General features: G+C 32.2%; 1 protein-coding gene, 1 long non-coding RNA gene and 1 pseudogene across 4 annotated transcripts; 1 reads left to right on the top strand and 2 right to left on the bottom strand.

The window, feature by feature from the left end:
- Positions 1-5,244: 5,244 nt before the first annotated feature.
- LOC124896021 lies at positions 5,245-9,087 on the top strand. The gene is made up of 2 exons (XR_007052381.1): positions 5,245-7,236; positions 8,548-9,087. It is a non-coding gene; the product is annotated as an uncharacterized LOC124896021 (long non-coding RNA).
- Positions 8,243-11,484, bottom strand: LOC107876489 (annotated as a pseudogene).
- Positions 11,485-12,804: 1,320 nt separating this feature from the next.
- On the bottom strand, positions 12,805-17,931 carry LOC107876476. 3 transcript variants are annotated; one of them, XM_016723392.2, is made up of 4 exons: positions 17,597-17,931; positions 17,088-17,213; positions 14,753-15,688; positions 12,805-13,471 (listed from the first exon to the last, which is right to left on the bottom strand). In XM_016723392.2, exons 3-4 carry the CDS (start codon positions 15,663-15,665, stop codon positions 13,251-13,253), a joined length of 1,134 nt encoding a protein of 377 aa, XP_016578878.1. In that variant the 5' UTR covers positions 15,666-15,688; positions 17,088-17,213; positions 17,597-17,931; the 3' UTR covers positions 12,805-13,250. The 3 variants fall into 3 exon arrangements, with proteins under 3 accessions (XP_016578878.1, XP_047262936.1, XP_047262931.1); XM_047406980.1 differs by having other exon boundaries at positions 14,725-15,688; positions 17,333-17,930; XM_047406975.1 differs by having other exon boundaries at positions 14,725-15,688; positions 17,597-17,930.
- Positions 17,932-23,327: the final 5,396 nt, after the last annotated feature.

Below are 23,327 nucleotides of genomic sequence, written 5' to 3'. Positions count from 1 at the left end.
GAAAAATCTACTCAGAAACTATTTCTTCAACTCTTGACAAGTAGTGATAAATTATCTTGGAAGTTATCCTAACCATAATGATGCTTTACCTGTCAATGAAAATGGGAACAACCTTAATCTCAATGCTTTCTGATCAACCCTTGGAATAGTATAAGATGTGTTGATCCTAAGAAAATTTGCAAGGTGCATATTTGCGTCATCTTTAGTTCTACCCAAAAATACACCTTTCAAATTCAACAACTGAATCATAGCACTATTAATATCAAACTTTACATTGGGAGCTAAAGCACGAGAAAAAATGGCTCCTGACTCAGTAGGATCAACATAACCCAGATCTTCATCATCCTCCTCATATAGGTCTAAGTGTTGATATGCAGGAATAACTGGAGCTCTTCCTCTCTGAACTCGATGACCAATTACTTGTCTAGGCCTGAATAGTCATCTTTGTTGAGCTAACTCGGCCTCTACAGAAAGTCTAGCCTCTTCGACTTCTCTTCGTTCTTGCTCCAAAAGGTGTTGTGTCTGTATTTCTACAATATTATGTGGATCTAATAGAGCATGTGGGAGTGCTGTATTTGGATCCATGGGTGGGGGTTCTTGAATCCCATCATGAACTTGTCCTAACATCCTTCTCGGTGTTTGAAGGATTTTCTTTGGTTTTGGATCAAAAGGGAGTAACGGATTGTCTCTACTCATACTTGGCATACACCGGCGTATGCCAAATCAAGAACAAAAAATCAAAATCTGTGAACTTCACTAACTCAATTCACTACTCAAACTATCTTTCCCAGCAACGCTGCTAAAATTTGATGTCACCCAAAACTACACTCCAAACATAAGTATAATATGGTCGCTTGCAAATATAATAACCCAACTAGGTTGGGGTCGATCCCACAGGGAAAATGTGAATAGTTGCTTGACTTAATGTAATCCATAAGCAGTGCAGAAAAGTAAATGAGGGGATTTTAGTATCAATTACAAGTAGTAATCAAATCTTGAGTGCTTTTGAGTTGTAGACAATAGGAGACGAACACTACGCTTGTGTTTCCCCTGGCTTCTCAACTCCATAAATTTCTTGTGTTCAATCCAACTGTTTTATTGTTCTGCATGTAGAGTTTACAAGATAGGTATTATCAGCCACCATTTAAGCATAAGATAAATCTCACCTTTTACCGATTAAGTCTTAGGGCGTCGTCTTGTTACTTCTTGCTACGACCTCAGTTCACCACTCCTTTTGGGATCAAGTGATTAGATGTGATGCAGGGACTAAAAGATGGAGTTAGAAATCTTGAATCACTATCTTAACTTCTTTTCCCAATTGTAAACTCCCTTTTGGGGATGGGCACGAATACAGGCTATCTCAAGCTAATACAGGTACTTAATATTAATTATCATGAAGAAGATTAAGATATATGCATAAACCTAGAATAGATGAGTCTCACATTTTTTCTACATAGCTAATCCGCCAAGGTTCCCAAAACCCTAGTCAAGGAGATTAGCCACTCATGTTTGTGCAAGAAACCATGATTATCAAAGAAGAACACATATAATTAATTGCACAAGAATAAGATGAATAAACCCAAAAGTCTTGAATTGAATAAACCCAAAATCTTAAGAATAATTGTAAGAATGTCTATCTTATCATAAAAATGTGTAACCTAATAAACAGTAAACCCTAGAGTATTTATAGTATCTCAAAATAACATAAAAATCCTAATGAAAATGGGAAAGGTAAAGTTAAGTCAGCAGTCGATATGACTCGGTCTTCACTCATACCGGCATCATACGAGTCGTACCCTGCCTTCTCGTATCCATTCCAATTTTTGTTCTCCCAAGGCTTCAACTTTTTGTTCAGCATACGACTCCTACTTAGGAGTCGTACCTGAGATACGACTCGTGTCCTTCACTCATATCCACCTGGGACTTAGATCTTTCCAAGCTTTGAACACGGGTTTGTGTACGACTTCCCTATATGAGTCATACTCAGACTTCCGACTCGTGTACTTTTGAGACTTTAACTCTTGAGTAATAGCGTAGGTTCTATTATGTTTACAACTTCTCTATATGACTTGTATCCTAGCTTACGACTTGGATACCTGAGTTGTATCTTCCCCATACTTAGCTCTTCAGGTTGGCTTTTAGTTTTGTTGTGCATACGATTCAGCATACGAGTCGTATCTGACTCTTATCCTGATCAAAATTGTCTTTTTCAGGTCTTTTTCTTTTCTTTTCAATCAAACACGGTTGTAGACCTATTTTACCTGCAATATACACCAAAAGTACATTATATCTAACAAAATATCCTAAGTTCACGTATAAATTCGTAGTTTTAAGCATCGAAAGTGACGTGTTTTCACGACACATCAGTTACTATTCCACAACTACGTGTCAACATCCACTCACTATTTCCACTATCCATGAATTTTCTACATGATTCATATGCCCACAAAATATGAATATATATATATAGATAGATAGATAGATAGATATAGATATCAATATTTCATGATTAGTTCCTACCCTTAACATGTATTTTGTACCAGCATTTGCTACTTAGCCAAGTTTTAAAGAGTTAAGCCATAACCTACCTCGAATGTTGGACAGGTCTGCAACACTTCAACCACAAAGTCCTACTTCTCACGAACAATCCTGAAATCAACTAAAATCAAGAAATATAGAATTTAAGCATCAAAACAAAGCTAACGATATCCATATTGACTACGTCTGGTTCGGGGTCAAAACAGACCCCTGAAATGGATTTCCAAAAAAAGGCAAAATCATAACTTTACTTCATAAATGTGTTTCTCATATTTTTAGAAATCTACAGCTGAAAACCCAAGTCAAATCGAGCCAAAATGAGGTTCAAATTGAAAAAAAATTAGTTTGAGTTTTATCGGAAAAAATCTTTAAAAATTGTGTTAAAATCAAGAACCGAAGTTATTTTGAAGGTTAAATTGATAAAATACTAATAATTATAAGATTAAAATATATTCAAGTGAAAAGGAGTGAAATTAGGATTTAAAATCAAGCCCTATGATTTTTGAGGTTTTGAGAAATTAATCAAGGAATTAGAGTTAAAAAAAGGATGAAATCTCACCTTAAATCCGTAACAGAATCAAGAAATGGACGTTAATCTAGTTTCCCAAGCTCCTACAAATTTTACTTTTAAGCTTTCACACTATTTTAGGGTTTAACTCTCAAGAGGAAAGGAGAAAAAATGAGCAAAATGGGCCAAAAAGGGTTATTTAGTGCAGATTTTTTTAAGTTCAAACAAACTTCGACGGGGTGCTCGGAATTCGTTCAGAGTCCGATATATGCAAACAAACTATGCACCCACTCTAAATTTGATGCTCCGGACTCAATGACGATATCAAAATTTTGAAAAAATATTATTTTCACAAAGTTGATCCCCAAAATCCAAAATTGCAATTTTTAAAATTGGGGGTCAAAATGAGATTTAAAAGTCGTAAAATCACACCAAATATGTTTCCACCCTAAAATCGATGTTCTGGAGCTGTTGACGCAGCCCATTCAGTCATCCATCACACGGATCAAAAAATACCCATATAAGTTCAAAATAAGGCTCTCGAAACCACCAAAAATCACAATATCGCACAAAAGGCATCAAAATGCATCACGAATCATGTGAATCACCCCCACACCCCATAAATACCATAATAGAACTATGAAGAGGGTTAAAATAGTTAAATCACATAAAATATACATTTCACATAAAAATAGTTAAATCACATAAAATATACATTTCACATATTTTATCAAAAAGCAGGTCATTACATTCACACGCCTAAATTGTAATTTACTCCGCAAAATCGTTACTCATAGTAACGTTTTAGCGTTAAACGTGATTCATAATAATGATTTTAATGATAAATTTCGTACAAATATTCAGATGTGGCAGAGTCGTAAAGTCTCGTTACCGACAGTAACGTTTTAAGTCAAAAACGTTACTATCAGTAATGATTCCTACTTTAACGCTCTCAGTCAATTACTTTTTGATCCATTTATTTTTAAAATAAACTATAGCCTAATACATTACTGCTAAGTAAATTTATATTAGTTTTAAATTTTTTTAATAAAATGCACTATTTTAATAAAATGATTTAAATAATAATTGATTTTGATCAAAACTTGCATCTTCAATTGCTCATTATCATCTTTTTTCGAAAAATTTTATTTTGAGTGAGATATGCCACATCATACTTATATAAGGAATTTTTAATTGACAAGTGTATATTATGAATCCCACGTTATTTAATTTCTTCCTCCCTTCACCTATCACTCACTTTTCTCTCATTACATCTAATTACATTCCCACACCTCTCCGCCCTTAAAAAACCTGAGAGCCTCACAACAACACCGACCCCTCTTTTTCTTTCCTTTCATATAATCTCAATTTGACTAATCTTGGTGAAATTACTTTATTTTTAATTTGTTTAAATAAGATATTTAATTGTACAAGTTTAACTAGTACTTCTTTTGTCTAACAATAGTTATTAATTATTAACTTGACATATAATTAAGGAAATAATAAATAATAGTAATTTTATATTATTACTTTTGAATATAAAAAATTTAATGATTTGAAAAACGTGTTGCATTATGAATAACATTTAATATTAAGAGCAAATTAGGTATAAGTGCGTAAATTATCAATTGATTGTCCAAACAAGATAATTATTATTGGACTTCTACTAAAAATAGATATCTAATAATAATTATCTTGTTTGAACAATCAATTGTTAATTTACGCATTTATACATATTTTGCCATTAGTATTAAATGTTATTCATAATGCAAAATGCAACACATTTTTCAAATAATTAAACTTGTTATATTCTAAAGTAATATTATAAAATTATATGTCAAGTTAATAGTTGACAACTATTGTTAGATAAAAGAAGTACTATTTAAATTTGTGCAATTAAATATCTTATTTAAAAAAAATAATAATAATAATTTCACCAAGATTAGTCAAATTAAAATTATATGAAAAGAGAGAAGGGGAGGGGTGGATGGTGTTGTAGGGCTCAAGGTTTTTTAAGGACGGAGAGGTGTGGGAATGCAATTAGAGGTAACGAGGGAGATGTGAGGGAAAAAATTTACACTCATCCGATTTATATACTAAACTAAAATTATTTATCATGATTATATAATTAATTAAGTAAATTATATGTTAATTAATTATGATTAAATAACATAAATTTTAAATTCAAACGCCTAATATGTATGTATTACCTTAATGTATACATCGAATGCATATAAATTTTAACGGTGAAAAAATAAAGAAATTAAATGATGTGAGATTTATAATATACACTTGTCAATTAATAAAGCTATGGTACCCTCATACTTATGTGGCATACCTCACTCAAAATAAATTTTTTCACTTGGTGGGTATATCTCACTCATAATAAAAATTTTCTCTTTCCGCCTCTATTTCTCTCTCTCGTCTCTATCCTTGTAGTACTCTTTCTTCAGTGAAATCTTGAAATCCGAAATAGCTGATATTCCGTTCACTATCTCAAACAGCTTTTCCGCTAATGCTTCTCTTTCTTCTTCCGTTGCCTTTGAATAATTCAAAGATCCAAAATTTCCAAATGAAATTTTTAATAGTTATTAAAAAAAATGTTTAAAGAACCTATAAATATGAGCTGAGGTAAGGTGATTGTGATGCTCGAGTGCTAAATTTGACGAGAAAATCTGGTCGTCTTCGTCCTCGTGGACTTCATGAGAGAAGAAAGACGGAGAAATAGAAAGAAAAATGACGTAATTTAGATAGAGTGTTGTTCAGACGGCACGACTTTAGCTGGAACTCTTTTAATTATCGATTGGCTTTGACGGCTTTATAAGGTCTCAATGAAGTTTATTGTCGGAATGTTTGTCGGTAATTGTCACCGGCGGTGAATGGCTTTCCTCATTTTTAAATTTTGTGGTGCTAAATGAAAAACTGAAATTAAAATATTGTCAAAAAAGTAAAGAGGTCATTTTTTTTTAAATGAATTAGTAGCTCACTCGTTTCGAAACAAGGGGAGTAGTAGTTATACATAGTTAAAATTAATTTTATGTATATATAATTGATGATGAACCTCCTTCGATTAGTTCGTATGTTTATTTCTGAACGCCTTAGTAAAAATTTTGATTCCAACATTAATTATACAGTAATATACATAATTAAACAATAATATACAAATTTGAATATTTGTGTGGATAAACATTCTTATACAATAGAATGACCTGAACTATATATTACCATACACCCTCATTCATTTGATTATACCCCATAAAAATACAAAAATAAATAATCCTTAACAAAATTTTTAATAAATTTTATCTTATTTTAATTTTATCCTAACCAACTTTATATTTTATCCTACCAACCTACCCCACCCAATACCCCTCCCCACGCGGATCCCCTCACATTTCTTCTACACAAAGGAAAAAGTGAAACATACATACCCATTGGAATGGGGACCCAGCACGAATTTTGCTTCCCTTCAAAAGAAAAACAATGAAGTTGCAGTGAGAAAAAGGAAAGCACACACTCATTCACCTTTTCTTCTTCACGGGCACACACACAAGAACCTTCCATTCTTCAATTCTCCACACATATCCACTCATTCGCACAGAATTCTCTACACACTACACAGAGCTCACAATAATCGCTCATCCTCACTGATTTGCACACACCCACATACTGGTGTACGCACACATCACCGGAAAGGGAGAAATATAGCTGAATTGGAGATCGGTAAAGGTGAACGGAGGGAGATAGGTTGGAAACAGTGAAGGAACGGGAGAGCGGAGATCGGACAAGACAACACCGACGGGAAAAGAGAGAAATCGCAAGAGAGAAGGATTTTTCCGGCGGTTTCTCACCGGAAAACGTTGCTACCGTCCTTTATTCTCCGTTTCGTTCATTGTTGGAGCTCACCGGAGCTCCGACGATACGAAGAAGTAAACCCAACTCCATCCCGACCAAATTGACTAAGTCCGATCCGTTTCACGTCTGACTCCGTTTGAAACTCACCGGAAAACGTCTCAAAACCGCCCAAAATAGTTCCATGATGCGGTTGTTCCGGTGAAAACCCCAATCGGAAAACTATATCGAAGTTGGTTTTGTTCGATTGGCGAGTTCAAAGTCGAGGTTCATTGATTCTCGAGGTTTCTTCGCTGTTGAAATCAGTTCAAGTTGATTGAATAAAAGAAACCTTTGAGGTCCAATTCTGTCTTCTCCCTTTAATTTTACGTAATCCTGAATGATTTACGGGTTTGGTGTGTGTGAATCTTTGTTGTGTATTGTTTGACGTTGGAATTGAATGTGAAAATTTGATTGGTAAACCACCTATCGAATTAGTTTAATCATGTTGAGATTGGATTTGAAGGTGGAATTGAGAAATTGACAAAAGGGTAAATTTAGATTGATTAATATTTTGTTTATTTTGGTTTAGGTATGAATATTGTTGAATACGATAGTAGCATGATTAGGTAGTTAAATTGATAGGCAAATTCTAGATTTTGGGTAGACAACTCGTAGGATTCTAATTATCGAATGTGTAAATATTTGTGTTGAGAGATTTTTTCCATTTTTATCGCTTTAAAAATGTACTCATTTGGCCGGAGAATGCCCCGAGAGATTTGTATTGATTTATCCGGGGAATGCCCCGACATATCATGTATGTAAAGGAGGTTCGCGATGAAGGCATGAGGCATCAGATAAGACATTGGAGCATAGTTTCAGGATTAGCTTAGACTATGATTTATATTTTTTCATTTTTTTCTATTTTTGGACTGTATAATTGAATTGGACACTATATTTTGGATTTATTTTGTTTTGTGTGTTTGATTGATTATTTTATGTGTCTTTTTGTGTGGTTTATACATTCGTAATGTCAAATTAGCCGATACTCTCCACCAAGCGACCGTGATCAAACTACCGGATCGAGGGGTACCTAACACCTTCCCTTCGGTCAACAGAATTTCTTAACCGGAACTCTGTTCGCGGATCAGTTTTAGAGTCAAAACTATTTTGAAAAAGGATTTTCAAATGTAACTTGGCACACCCGATTTATGCCAAGTGGCGACTCTGAATTTTGAATATAAAAGTTCTTTTCGAAATAAATTTTTATTTTTATCACTTAATAATGAAAATTCTTTCGAAACTTAAAATCAATCTTTTTGTTGTTGGAGTTAAAAAAAGGGGTGTGACAAAGATTCTTCTCTAGATTTTGTTCTTGCATCATCACATTCTCACCAAATTATTTATATTACAGGTTACAGTTGAATTTTGATTTTATATTCATCTCAAATATATTTTCATAGCAGAAATTACAGTAGTTATATTCTTGTCTAGCTTTTTAAAAAAATTAAACCTTTTGGTAGATATATGGCCACATGAATACTCATTATCTTTTGAAATATATGTGCATATGGAAGACATTGTCTTGAGAAGTTATCATCCAGAGTTCATTTTAGAGGAATCTTTGAAATTTCCACTAAAATCTTGTGTAATGCTTGAGGCTTTGACAGAAACGGAGAATGATCGGAGCCTTTCATCTGGAAAATTTGTTTAGGTGGATTGGAATCTATCATGGCCTCCTGAAGGGACACTGGAATAGCAAAATCTTCTAGCGTTTTTACGTAGAATCGTGGGATAGAACCATAATTTGTTGCAGATAGGGAATGCTTCTCTGTCAGTGATGCACAAAGGGGATTGGCCTTAATAATCCTAATGCTAATTCAACAACCTGAAAATCAAGAGATAGTGTCAAAATGACTTTCTCTATCACAAAAAACTGCAATGTTGATGACTACAAGAAAAAGTTCTTTTCTACAATGTTGATGACTACACGATAAAACTATTCGGAATAGAAACAATTCTGCTCTACAATGTTGATGAATAATGACTACAAGAAATGGAGGCGGAGCAAGACTTTGAAGTTTATTGGTCCTGAACTTGCCATCAAATCCATAGCTCATCTTAGTTACTGTTTCTGTAATTAAATATTTTATGTACATCTAAGCAAAGGGTACTTCCGTCCGAAACCATATTTAGTACACTAGCTCCAAGAAAAAGCTCTATTCTACAATATAGATGACTATAACAATACCTTAGCAGTGGTTTGATCGAACATTACATCTTTCAGCAATGATTTTTCATAATCAATTGTAGTGGGAGGTTGATTCTTGCCATTTGCATAGAGAAACTTTTGAGAATGTTGACAAAGATCATTCGAGGCAATCTGCAGTGACATAAGCAATTATATATGTTGTCATGTTCATTCAATTTCTATAGTATTTTTAGGCTGCAAAATTAGTAACCAACCTGCATTGAGAACATGTCGAGTACGCTCTGGCCATTCTTCAACATTGCTGCAGCAATGAAAACCGCCTTAGATACTTTTGATCGATGCAGCTCCATTGCATAAGGGACACAAGCGCCTCCAGTATCGTGGCCAACCAAGATGACTTGCATCAAGAAAGAGCCAATTTACACGTCTTTCAACATTTAAGTTTGAGAAAGCACCAACGCATATTCTTATTTGAACGACTCAAGGTACGTTTAGTCGAACCTTACTGCCATCAGGTAGATTTTCAAGGAAATTGGTGAGTGGTTTTACGTACTCAGAGAATGTGATAATGTTGTTGGAGTCAAAAGAATGAGCACCAGAGCCAGTTAAATCTATGGCATCAACTTGATATCCTATTTCTTTGAGTAGTGTTGTAGTTTTATACCAACATCACGCACCAAAACTACCTCCATGGATAAGAACAAAATGCTTGGTCTCTAAACTTCCAAGTTTTGTACACTGAGAAGGTCAAAAACATGTTACTTAACATATGATTCAAAAAACAGTACTGCAGAATCTTGGAGAGGAATGATATTTACTCTTTAGATTAGTAATTAAATTATATTGTTTTAAAGAAAATACAACAATTAAATTTTCTTATTAGAAATGTCAAGAAGGGATATCAGCCAAACAATTAAAGAATAATTGTGGACAATCACACGATTACTAAACATCTGCATATACTTCGGTTACTTGCAAGACTTGAGCCCTTCTTCCTTATAAATAAATTCTTCCTAATTACTTTAAAACATCATCTACCCTAAATTTGCAATTCAGCCTAAGTTTTGAAAATGAGAAGCTACCATTTGTCCACTCTAAAGAAAAAAAGGTACTCCTTAGGGAAATGCATAGTACTAAGTTGAGGGGTTCAAGTATTTGGCAACTAAACAACGCTTTGTGGTGAGTTTTCACTAAACATAAAATTCCAGTGTGTAAGACTTCACAAGTCCTTGAGATTAAAAAAATATAGGGAAAAACTCAAATATGCCATCGAACTTATAGATATAGCTTATTTATGCCATGTGTTAATAGTTGGGCTTATTTATGTCATTGTTGTGACATATTTGGTTCATTTGGACTAACCATTAACAGAGCCGTACTACTACCAGATTTTGCCATGTGGCATTACCTAAACCCTACAGTACTTACCAGCCCTCACACTCTTTTACGAGTGACATATGTGAGTAATTTCATTAAGTTTAGTGTCATATTTGAGGAAGGAGAGCTTTGGAGTAACTGGTAAAGTTATTGCCATGTGATCAAAAGGTCACGGGTTCAAGCCTTGGATCTGGCACTAATATGAGGTAAGGTTGCATACAATACCCCTTGTGGTGGGGTCTTCCCCCGAACCATACACATAGCGGGAGCTTTAATGCACCTGGCTGCCCTTTTTTGAGTGTCATATTTGAGCCTTAATCCTCTTAATTTATAATATCAGAAATAGCTGCTATTATAGAATTTGAGGGAAAGAAAGTAGCAATACCTGATTAAGAATCTCCAAGTGTTGGGGCAGAGAATCAGACAATAACCTCGGACGAGAACTTGAGCTTCTTGGAATCCTCTTTTGCTTCTTTGAAGATGCTAAAGGATCCCTTAAAGAAACAGAACGTCCAAATTGAGTAAGTGTTCCATTTTGGTGATGGTGTTGGAGAAGCAAAGCTGCAGCAACTCGAGCTTGTTCTTTTATATAATCATCATCGAGAGTGCTACGAGTAGCGCTAGTCTCCTTTGGAGGTACTTTATCTAATCTTTGGCTTGTTGATTTAGAAAAATTATATGGAGGAGAAATTAGACTATGTGAATGTGAGGATGATGATGATCTATTTTTGTTTATTTTGGTACTAGCTTGATTTCGAGTGAAACATATTGCCAATGAATTCCCCATGGCTGGCTGTACTGGTCATATTTGTGTTGGATATTGATGATTGACTGAGTGCGTTTTGACAGATTGTAGCGAAATATTTGCGACATTATTACCTCCTATTTTCTTTGTATGTTGAATGAGAGAGAAGGTTTTCAACATTATTGTTTATATATGTTTGAGAAGAGAAACTTCCAAGAAATTTGGTTAGTAAATTGGAACAATGATTTGGAAGGGGCTATGAAGGAGTTGAAAGTTGAAGTCATCTAGAATAGGCAAACGAAGAGAAAATAGTTTCTACACAGAGTAGTACAATGTTGACCTTCCAATTGGGTATGGAATATTTTTATTCCGTAGAAATCCAACTACACCTCCGTACATGACATATATATATATATATATATATATATATATATATATATATATATGCATTTTTTTCTCTAACGTCCTTAATGGAGATCACAGGTTCGAGTTCTAAAACTGTATTTGCTTTTGATAGAGAATGTTTAACATGTTATAACATGTTGCCTAGTAAAAAATGAAAATTAACCTACTGCAACATGTTTCAAAAAAATTGGAAGAGTGACCTTTTTTGGTTTCTATGTAGGGATATAGAAAATTTGACTTATTAAAATCCCCCTTTTTAGTCCCCTTTCACAAGAAATATGCTATATCGAGGCCTATGTTAGAAATATAGCAGTCAATAATCTGTTTAATATACAAAATTAGCAAGTAAAGGGATAAAGCTAAATATGCTCAGTCGAAAATGACTATTCTCAAATGCCAAATCTAACTTATTCAGTAATTAGAGGCATAAATATAGAATATATATGCTCAGTCGAAAATGACTATTCTCAAATGCCAAATCTAACTTATTCAGTAATTAGAGGCATAAATATAGAATATACACATTGAAAATTGACAAACAAATTGGAACAAATGGCGTATGAATCAGAAGCAGTCCCAAGAAAAGGAGAAAGAATTAAGGAACTATTTTGAATGGACAATGAGGAGAAACTCTACTTGAATAATTTACATATTTCCCAACTTTATTCAAAATTGATATCTCCAAATATCTTCTAAACCCCAATCACCGAAATATATGTACACTAGCAAGTTCAAGAAATTGAATGATGTCCAGAGATCAGCTATCATGAAGCCAGAGGCAGAGTTAGAGGAGCGCAAGGGATTTATCCGAATCATTGTCACCAAAACCAACTATATATACAAGGTAAAAACTATATTTTATGTATATATAATAAGTTTGAATACCTTTCCCCTTAGTGAAAATCCAGCCGCTAGATGAACCAGCAAGGATTGCTCACTTATATCCTTTCGTGATTCTGGGAATTGAGTTACAGTCAGAAAATTTTTTGAACGACAATGTCCTTTCCATTTACAGTGACACCAGCAGCCAAGTGCTCAAAAATAGTGGCGCTCACGGCTCTTCTAGGATGGTCAGTTAGAGCAGCAACCAGGTCAGGTTTGACACTCGTAGCAGCTTCTTGGCTACGTTGAAAATTTGAAGTGCAATTCGCGCCAGAGGGGAAACCATGATCTAGGTCAGAGGACTCATTAAGAACAAGTGTGATTCTATATTATATGTATACATTTTTTTAAAAAAAAGGTTATATATGTATATATTAGTTCAACTAAATGTAATAACCCCATGCCTTAGTTTTGCTTGCTCGTGGACGGAGCTACAGGGGTGGAAGGGGTTCATCTGAACTTCTTCGGTCGAAAATCACACTGTAATAAAAGGTCAAAATCTTTTTTACGTAGTATACATAGTTGACGATGAACCCCTGGTGAAAATTTTGACTCCGTCGCTGCAGTTCTGCTGGGATAGGTTGGACAATTAAGGTAGTAGTCCCATCATTTGCAGCAGAAGCCATGTTTACTTGACCACTTATGGCAACAAGAAGACCATCTTAACCACTTACAAGAGCAACATTTCCAGCTTGACCACTTACAGGAACAACATTTCCAACTTGACCACTTACAAGAGCAACATATCCGGCTTAACCACTGACAAGAGCAACATTTCCAGCTTGACCACTTACAAGAGCAACATTTCCAGTTTGACCACTTACAAGAGAAGCAACCTGAGCACTTACAGGAACAGCTTGGCCATCCAGAGCAGCAACAGACGCAGCTACAACAGGAATAGAAGCACAATCGCCATCTGGACTTCTTTTTTTTGTAATAAACATCGCGAAAAGGTTCGGTGGACTTTCTTTCTCTGCAACGAACAATTTATATTCCGTGAACACTAAAATGCATGATTGTTGGCTCCTTATACATGGAAAGAAATAAGATCTCTCATGAAATAGAAAAGGAGTATTTGGAACTCAAGCGCAAAGAAGCAAAACACACCATGCTTATGAGATGTTAATAAGTGAATGAAGAGACCTAAAAACACTCGATCCAAACCGAACTCCTAAAACACACTTTGAACTCTTATGGTTCATAATTTCATAAAAGGCCCTATGGATAAGGATGGAGAAACCATAAACAGAAAGTCAAACATCCTATGTGGGTACAGTTAAAGTAGTATATTCAACATGTATGCATGTACATACACTATAACACACTTAGAAATGCTGAGGAGACATGACTTAAATTTTGTTAAGAAAAAGTATAGAACAACAACAACAACAACCCAGTGTAATCCCACAAGTGGGGTGCGGGGAGGGTAATGTGTATGCAGACCTTACCCCTAAAAGGTAGAGAGACTGTTTCCAATAGACCCCCGACTCAAGTAAAAACATTACAAAGCAGTTTGAAAAAGAAACAACGAGGGTGAAGAAACAAAGAAAATGCTAGAGAAAGCATGGCAAGGCCTACTAAAATGGATGAGTCATGATCAGAAATTAAATACTTTTACCTTTCAAGTTATTTTGCTTTCTCTATTAGATGTACACTTAAGCTTCTTTCATCATTAAGCTTTTTTTTGGACAATCACGATTAGTTGTTGTTTTTCAAACTAGGATAGGATAAGCAATTACAGATATTGATGAAGAGTTCTACCGTCCACATCTTGGTCTTTATCTTGTCCTCTTAAATGCTATTAACCAACAACAGATTACTAATTTAGCTGTGTCCGCAAGTTTTAGCAATAAAAGATTCACTTGGACCACTCAAACTAGAGTGCATGGATTTTGCTCATTGCGCAAGTTTCATTCAGTGTTTTGCGGAGTTATTGGATATGATCAGGTTTGCTGTTAAAACTCTAAAGTAGCCAATAATCTTTCATGTACAGCATGCAAATTGCAGACATTTGACTGAAACATGTTTATACGAACAAGTTATACTAACTCTACCTCTATATTTGTGATGCCCAGGGAACACTAAATGCACATCGGTGTAATAATTAATGAAGCAAGATGTTACCTGTGACTTGGAAAAGAACAGGGACGAACATGTACATATGTTAAACAACTAATTTCTTAATAATTTAGCAGATGATATTAAAAGACGGGAACTGGTACTCACGTTGGAAAAGCTAAGGACTTATCATTACCATTGGAAATGTGAATAGCATTGTAGGAGTCTCTAAACCCTCTGTTCCCTTCGGAATGGACAATCGCAGTTGAATAGTCTTTGTTCCCTCTTAATTTTATTTCCTCTTCAGAATCTTGTTCTTTCTTAATTAGTTTATGCCGACTTCCTCCAACAAAAAGGTTGTTTCCATCAAGCACACTCTTTTTTGTATCAGAACTCTTTTCCGTATGTTCTTCTTTTACAGCTGGTGAGTGCCTAAAGCTAATTAGCTTTCCAGACTTACTAATTTCTTCATATCTGTCCAATTCCACACCCCTGGGTAGTTCCCCTGACTTCAAGTGATCTCCATGATCCCTCGCAAGACTGACGTTGATACTAAATAGTGACTCATCAGAGGCAGCACTCCATTCATTAGGTGTTGAGGATTTACTTCCAAAAATCGAAGATGGAACTCTGTTGAGATCATAACCTCCCTGCCTTTCCATCACTTGGATAGAAGGAGATTTTGTAAGTGATACGGTTGGCGATAAAGATTCATCAGTGGTGTCTGAAACCTGCGAGGTGGAACTTGTTGATGTATTCACTTTCAAATCATTGTAGTCCTCTTGAGATAAAGGCTTGGCATAGGGAGGAAATTTAGAAGGTGCTACAGTTGATGCGATAGAGTTGGATGCTATTTTTGGATTCATTAGTATGAAATCATCTGAGGAATAACCAGACGAGGATGAAAACGTGGAACCGGAAAGTTCTGAACTTTTACTTGACCCTGAAACAGTTCCATTTAAGATAGAATCCGGGCCTGTTGTACTTTGACTCTCGTGTTTAGAATCCTGGAGAAAGGTTATTGGTGAACTGGCCTCAGTTATACTTTTGGTAACCACTGCATCTGTTCGAGAATGATTACAGGTTCCACGTCCATATTTAAGGTCCATGACTGAATTAAAACTTAAATCACCTGTAGTAGACCATCAAATTGTTTAGAGGCACAAACAAGAAAAGGATTAGGATTAGAGGAAGCAATGCAACACTCACAACGAGTACCAGATCATGCAAAAAAGAAGTACCTAGGTCAAACTCCTGACTCTCAATGGTCGTCTTTTCCTAGGTTCAGATGAAAAAAAAAGAATAAACGTGGAAACAGAGGCAGATCTAGGATTCAAACAAAACAGATTGAACCTCTTAAGGCTTTTAGATTAAACTTATATGTAAGTTCCGTGTCAAAAGGACTGGGTTAGATTTACAGAGGCTGGATCTGCCTCTGTTTGGAAATTGCACTTCATTACGAAGATCAATGAAACAAGAATCGAAGGTGTTTATTCACAACAACAATATTTAAGAAGCTTTAAAGTTCAATAGCTAATCATTATTCTTTTTCAAACCATAACTACCTTCTGATACTCTTGACCAAAACTTCCTGATGCAGGCATAAAAAGAAAGTCAATAGAAGGCACTGTAACAAACTTTGGCAAACACATAAGTTACCAACCACCCAATAAAAGTTTCTCTAAAACGGACACAAACAACAGAATCAGCAAATCACAATAAGCAACACGAGGCATGAATATAAAATTTACCCAAAAATCTAAGATCAAGGCCAAATGCTCATGACCATAAAGCAACAAAAGAATGGTCACTTTGATCCAGGACAAATCAATCAAATGTAATAGAATGCACTTGGAAGTGAACTTAGTTTAGGAAGACCTATTGGAGAAAGTTTGCACGTTTACTTGGCCTCCTAGACTAGACTTGTGTCTCACAGAAAATGTTTTAATTTGTTATCATTTTTCAAGTCAAGCTATACCATGGCTACCTTTTTATATCCTGACTTAAACTTCATGACGCTTCTAGGAACTGAAACAAAGTAGCAAGGGGAACTTTACATAAAGCTTATCTGCTAACTTAATCAATGCTTTCTATTTTCAATCAATTGTTTCTCAATTGCAAATAAATTGGGGTCGGATATATGAATCCTCTATTTCCATTTAGCACTACTCGTACCCATGTCATTCCAATACTGTGAAATAATTTATTGTTTATTGCAAAATATAGGTTTCTATAAAACTAGAATTCTCTAAATTTACTCTTATTCCTGCATTTACATGCTAGTCTCCAATCAAACTAACATAGTTGGAATTGATATAAGAAAGACAACAACAATTAGCACTGAATTCAACAAATTGGTATCTCCTACGTGGATCATTCGCTTCCATTATGTTATAATCTTAGCTAATTCCAAAGTAACTCCATCATATTTTCTAGGTTTTACTGCGATAAAATTATTTTTCAAACAAAAAAAAGTCATTTAAGAAATGAAAATCATGTGTCATAAATTGATTGTAATACATAGTCATTACCTAATGCACACAATAGTTTGATGGCAATGCCCTCCTATAAATGGAGCCTCCTTATATTTTTTCGGGCGAAAATAGCTTTCAACCTTTTTCCCCAACCAGAATCTATAAGCCATCCAACAAAAGCCTCTAAAAGAGAAAAAAAGCAACAAAATTATTAATGCCAGTTAAATAACTCCAAAAAACTAAAGCTTTAGGCCAGAGACTAATGACTAAAAGAACAAGAAATGAACAGTTTGAACATATACCTTGTCAAAAAAGAAAATGAACATTTTAACCTAGGATTTATCTGAATTTGAATCAAGAATCTAACTTTAACCAAAAATGAAAAATTAGACAAAACTCGGATTCACCAAAAAGCAAGTAAAGAAATTTGATGTGGGATTTATCTGAATTAAAACATTTCACCTAATTTAATGAATCAAGAATCTAATTATAATCCAAAACAAGAAAGATATAGGCAGAATCCTGAGGACCAATAACTAAGAAATTGTCTGAATTAAAAGTTTTACATAGTAAGTGAATCTTTAATTCTATTTTTCTCTCTTGATCCTTCTTCAACTTCAAAAAAATCCTTTTCTTGGGGTTTATAATTTCCTTAGTTAATTTGGGTGGGATATTATGAATTTCTGGAAAGATCAAAAAGAGAAGAAAGATAAGCATTTTCTTTAATTTTTTATTTTTTTAATTCCATTTTTTTTATATTTGTTTTTGGAGGAAAAGTTGGGAGGGCGAAGAAGGGGCTTCGGAGTCGTCACTCTCATTATTCTTGAATAACCGACTTCAGTTTTGTTTTGCGCCACCCTGTAACTAACATCAAAATTGGGGTAGTGAAGGGATTACAACACGGGGATTTAAATTCTTATTAATAAAGCGATAATTTAGATAACTAGTCAATGACTATTTTTTTTAAATCCGTTTAAAAGAAAATGACCTTTTTTTTTTAGTAATTTTTTTATTTTAATTTTTCATGTGGCATGTTTAAGATTATAAGATTAAAGGACATTTTGGTACATTTGACATATCATTAATTTAACACCATAAAATTTAAAAATCTTTTTTATTTTCTTAAACTCTGCGTCAAGTCAAATTAGGTTATTCTTTTTTAAACGAAGAGAGTATAATTTATAATCTCTATCTATAATATATTAAAAAGGTGAATGGCTTTAGAAATGTTGTTTGAATTTTTTGTTTTACATAAAATCGTCTTTTCACTATTTTTTCCTAATATTTAAGTGTTGAAAATTAATTAAATGTATTTCTGATAAAATATTTTCTTATTAGAAGTCATCAGAATTAATGATTTTTCTAATATTTAAGTGTTAAAAATTAATTAAATATATTTATAGTAAAATCTTTCTTTATTAGAAGTCATCAGAATTAATAACAAATAAAAGTTTTTTCATTAGTTTAAGAATTTTAATCAACTAAATTTGATTTTAAAATATTTAAAAATGTATAAATAAATATAAACACGTTAGAATAAGAAAAATTGAAGAAGTAACAAATTTTAAAAGTTTTAAGTACGTGATAAGAATGTAAATATCATGTAATCAATGACTTTGTAAGGATTTAACTTTAAAAATAAGAAAAAAGTTTAAATATCACGTTACTAAAAGTCTTCTTAATAAATAAAATTATTTAATTTTAAATAATTAAATTTTACAGTGAGACACGTACGGTTAAACTAATTAATTCAAAACTGCAAAGTTAAATTAAGTACCTATTTTACTTCCACACTAAATTAAAATAGGATTGCAATTTCAATCTATACAAGTGAAAAAAGTTTATTCAATCATATTTAATTAAGAAAATTTACGCAAACTGTTCATTGGAAAAAAAAAGGTACACAAAAATTAACTTTCGTTTTTTTTAAACTTAAAATGGCTAGTTACCAAAAAAAAAATAAAAAATTAAAATGTCCAATCGGCCAAAGTTATTACTAAAACTGATCTGCGGCCAATTAGTACAAAAACTCATCATTTACCTAAATGTTTGGCCATTGCCATTTTATTTTTAACTAGAAAAAACTTTCTTTTTTTGATGTGCTATTTATAAAAAAAAAAAAACTTTTTTGTTGTTTAAATTTTTTTTGTTGCTCTTTTCTTAAACCTTTTTCTTTTCTATTCGTTTCACTTTTTCTTGTGAAAAAAATAAATATTGATGTTGTTTTATTATTTTTTTATTTATATTTTTATTTATTAAGGTGAAAATGCATAATAGTCAAATAAATACCAACATCGATACATTGCATACAACAACAATAAATTCAGTGTATCGATACATTACATAATTATCTATAATCTATAATCTATCTATAATCTATAATCTATCTATATCTATAATATATTAAAAGTGTGAATACCCTTAGAAAAGTGATTTGAACTTTTTGTCCATCATTAAAAGATATCTATATCTATAATATATTAAAAGTGTGAATGCCCTTAGGAAAGTGATTTGAACTTTTTGCCCATCATTAAAAGACTCTTATTTAGACAAAACTGTCTTTTCACTATTTTTAATTTATTATTTAATTATTTTTTATTATATTAACTAAACTTCCTAAAATATATGTTAGGAGAATTAATTAATATTTTCCTTTCTACTAGACTTCCTAAAATATATGGGACTCCTAAAATATATGGTAGGAGAATTAATTAGTATTTTTCTTTCTACTATTCAATTAGAAAAATACTTCTAAAATAGGATTTTATTAAGTAAATACTTCTATAAATATTGAGATATACGTTAAATTAGAGAACAAATCATTTTGCCTATTGGGAGAATATGATTGATGGTCATCTAACTTGATTCGATTGCATGTCTAGATTGGTGGATGCTTGATTTTTTAACTCTTAACTTCTTCACTCAGACAAGAATTAGTTGGACCATAATCGAAGCTTTGTGATCACTATTATATTTTTTTTATAGTTTATAGGTCGTAGATGAATGTCGGTTTGCTTTGAAGAATTTGTCGTGTAAAGGCTAGGTTTAATTGTATTGTTTTGATATCTTTATTATCTTATTGTTTTATTTTAATTTACAGATGCTAGATAAATGTGGATCGGCTTTGAATTTTGTTTTTAGGTAAAGATTAAGTTTAATTATACTATCGTAATATCTCTATTATTTTGTTATTTTGTGATTGTTTAGAGTGCATAGATGAATCTCGATTGGTTTTGAAATTTTTTTGAGGATATTTTTTTGTGTAAAATTTAAGTTTAATTGTATTGTTTTTATATCACTTTTATCATATTATTTTGTTGCAGTTTACAGGTAATAGATAAATGTTGGTCGGCTTCGAGATTTTTTTTATGTAAAGATTAGATTTAGTTGTATTATTTTGATATCACTATTATCGTATTATTTTGTTATTGTTTATAGCTGGTAGATGAGTATCAGATGACTTTGAGAAATTTTTTGTGTGTAAAGATTAGATTTAGTTGTTTTGATGTCTATAATTTATTAAAAGTGTGAAGACCCTTAGAAAAATTATTTGAACTTTTTGCCCTTCAATAAAAAATTCTTCTTTAGACAAAACTGTCTTTTCATTATTTTTTTAATTTATTATTTAATTATTTTTTATTATATTAACTAGATTCCTAAAATATATAGTAGCAAAATTAATTAATATTTTTCTTTCTACTGTTCAATTAGAAAAATACTCCTAAAATATGACTTTATTAAGTAAATATTTCTATAAATATTGAGATGCACGTTAAACTAGAGAATAAACTGGTTTGCCTATTGGGAGAATATGATTGATGCTCATCTAACTTAATTCGATTGCATGTCTAGATTGATGGATGCTTGATTTTCTAACCCTCAACTTCTTCGCTCAGACAAGAATTAGTTGGATCAAATCGAAGCTTTGTGACCACTATTATATTTTTTTTATAATTTACAGGTCGTAGATGAATGTTGATTGGCTTTGAAGAATTTGTTGTGTGAAGGTTAGGTTTAATTAGATTGTTTTGATATCTTTATTATCTTATTATTTTATTTTAATTTACTGATGCTAGATGAATGTGGACCGACTTTGAAGTTTTTTTTAGGTAAAGGTTAGGTTTAATTATATTATCGTAATATCTCTATTATTTTGTTATTTTGTGGTAGTTTAGAGTTCGTAGATGAATCTCGATCGGCTTTGAGAGTTTTTTGTGTATAAAATTTAAGTTTAATTGTATTGTTTTAATGTCACTTTTATCGTATTATTTTGTAGCAGTTTACAGGTGATAGATAAATGTTGGTCGGCTTTGAGATTTCTTTTATGTAAACATTAGACTTAGTTGTATTATTTTGATATCTCTATTATCGTATTACTTTGTTATTATTTACAGGTGGTAGATGAGTGTCAGACGACTTTGAGAAAAATTTGTATGCAAAGATTAGGTTTAATTATATTATTTTGATGTCTCTATCATTGGATTATTTTGTTGCAATTTACAGATGGTAGATGAATGTTGATTGACTTTTAAAAATATTTTTATTAAAGATTAGATTTAATAAATAAACTCTCCATCTTTACATACTCAAAAGGTATTAAATTTAATTATTATATTCATCTTTATTATTTAAACGAATATCTTGTTTAGTGTAATGTTTGAACTCATTAAAGTGAGGTACACGCGCAAGGCGCGTACACCTAAACTAGTTATATAATATCGATAAACAATTATACATCATTCATACAGTGTCAATACATTACATACCTATTTGTACAATATCGATACACGTCTAAATATTATTTATACAATATTAATACACGCTTGTACACCCTTATACAATGTCAATACTTTACATAACTATTTATACAATATCGATATATTACATATATACTGCATACCTATTTGTACATCATATATACATGTTTATACATTATTTATACAATATTGATACATTACACATACACTACTTACAATTGATGCAATATCGATACATTGTATATACACTACATAACTATTTGAGCATCATATATACATGTTTATACACCATTTATACAATATTGATACATGAAAAAAATTATACGAAAATAGTTTGAAATTTTTTTTAATAAAGAAAAATGCAGCAAAAAAACAACATTTTTTTTATTTAAAAAAATACTGCTGCAAAAAGAAAATGAAAAGGAAAAAAAGAGTCAAATGATTATTTTTGTTCTAAACAAAAACTTGACTATTTTTATTGTAAACTATTTACCTTTTTTGATGAATTTTTTTTATGATTGAAATTTTTCTATTAATTAATTGGATCACTCATTTTAAATTGGCTAAAAATTGGGCTTCAACCTATGTTAGAATGGGAAAAGGACACTGTCCAGACAATTTCAAAATAAATGATTCATATTTGATAAAATAAGTGTAAACAACATAAATCTTCTAGACAATGAAAATAATTACACAAAATTCCTTCTTGCTTTCTCTCTCCCTTTTTTTTGCAAACATACTCATACATTCGATCACATATTATACATTGGTTGAATGTATGATGTAACAGCTAATCCTATATTTAAGGTAAGAGAATCTTTAATTATTTTACAATTTCTTAATTAAAGGCAGTAATTATCCAACATTAAGTCATTTATTGATAGAACATGTAACTGATATTTGAATTTTAAAATTTTTGTTATACATAATTTTTTCCCCTATGATTCACAATCTGGAAAGCCAAAAAACAACCACTTTCTTCTACATCCGTTCTCCAAAACTACTAAAAGCTTCTTCTACATACGTTCTTCAATACTAGTAAAATCAATATGAATATCCTCATATTGTTGCGGCATTCTGAAATTTGGAAGTCAGAAATTAGTTATATGTCATACAAAAGTGATGCAATAGTAATTTCGATAAATACGGACGAGTCAATCACACCCGCAAAACTTGCGATTTCTTTCCAAAGGAATCATGAAGAATATAATATGGTTTTCTATGTGCGGATACTTTGAATGATTTTGTTTGTATAAATATTTTTTATTAGTTTTTTTTTTGAATGCTGGAGCAAGTAATTTATATTTTTTTTATTGATTATAGATGTTAATTTCTTTAATCAATGATTTATATTATTATAAAAATTTTAAGTTTTTTCCCTATATCATAGTTCGTAACCATATAACTTGAAGTTAGAACACTATTATAAAAGCACATTAACTATGTAACGTACTCTCTATAGGAGTAAGTAATTGTTGAAATGCACGGTGTATTAAACTGTTGTACATTAATAGTTAATGTGTAATAAATGTATGATATA

This window comes from Capsicum annuum, chromosome 1 (assembly GCF_002878395.1).
Source record: "Capsicum annuum cultivar UCD-10X-F1 chromosome 1, UCD10Xv1.1, whole genome shotgun sequence".
Taxonomy (NCBI): Eukaryota; Viridiplantae; Streptophyta; class Magnoliopsida; order Solanales; family Solanaceae; genus Capsicum; species Capsicum annuum.
This window is presented reverse-complemented; position numbering and strand designations above follow the sequence as displayed.

Coding starts and splice junctions, on each gene's coding strand:
- LOC107876476 (XM_047406980.1), bottom strand. CDS start 15,665: ATGGACCTTAAATATGGACGTGGAACCTGTAATCATTCTCGAACAGAT. Junction 13,472..14,724: donor AAGTCCTTAGCTTTTCCAAC/GTGAGTACCAGT, acceptor TGTTCGTTGCAG/AGAAAGAAAGTCCACCGAAC.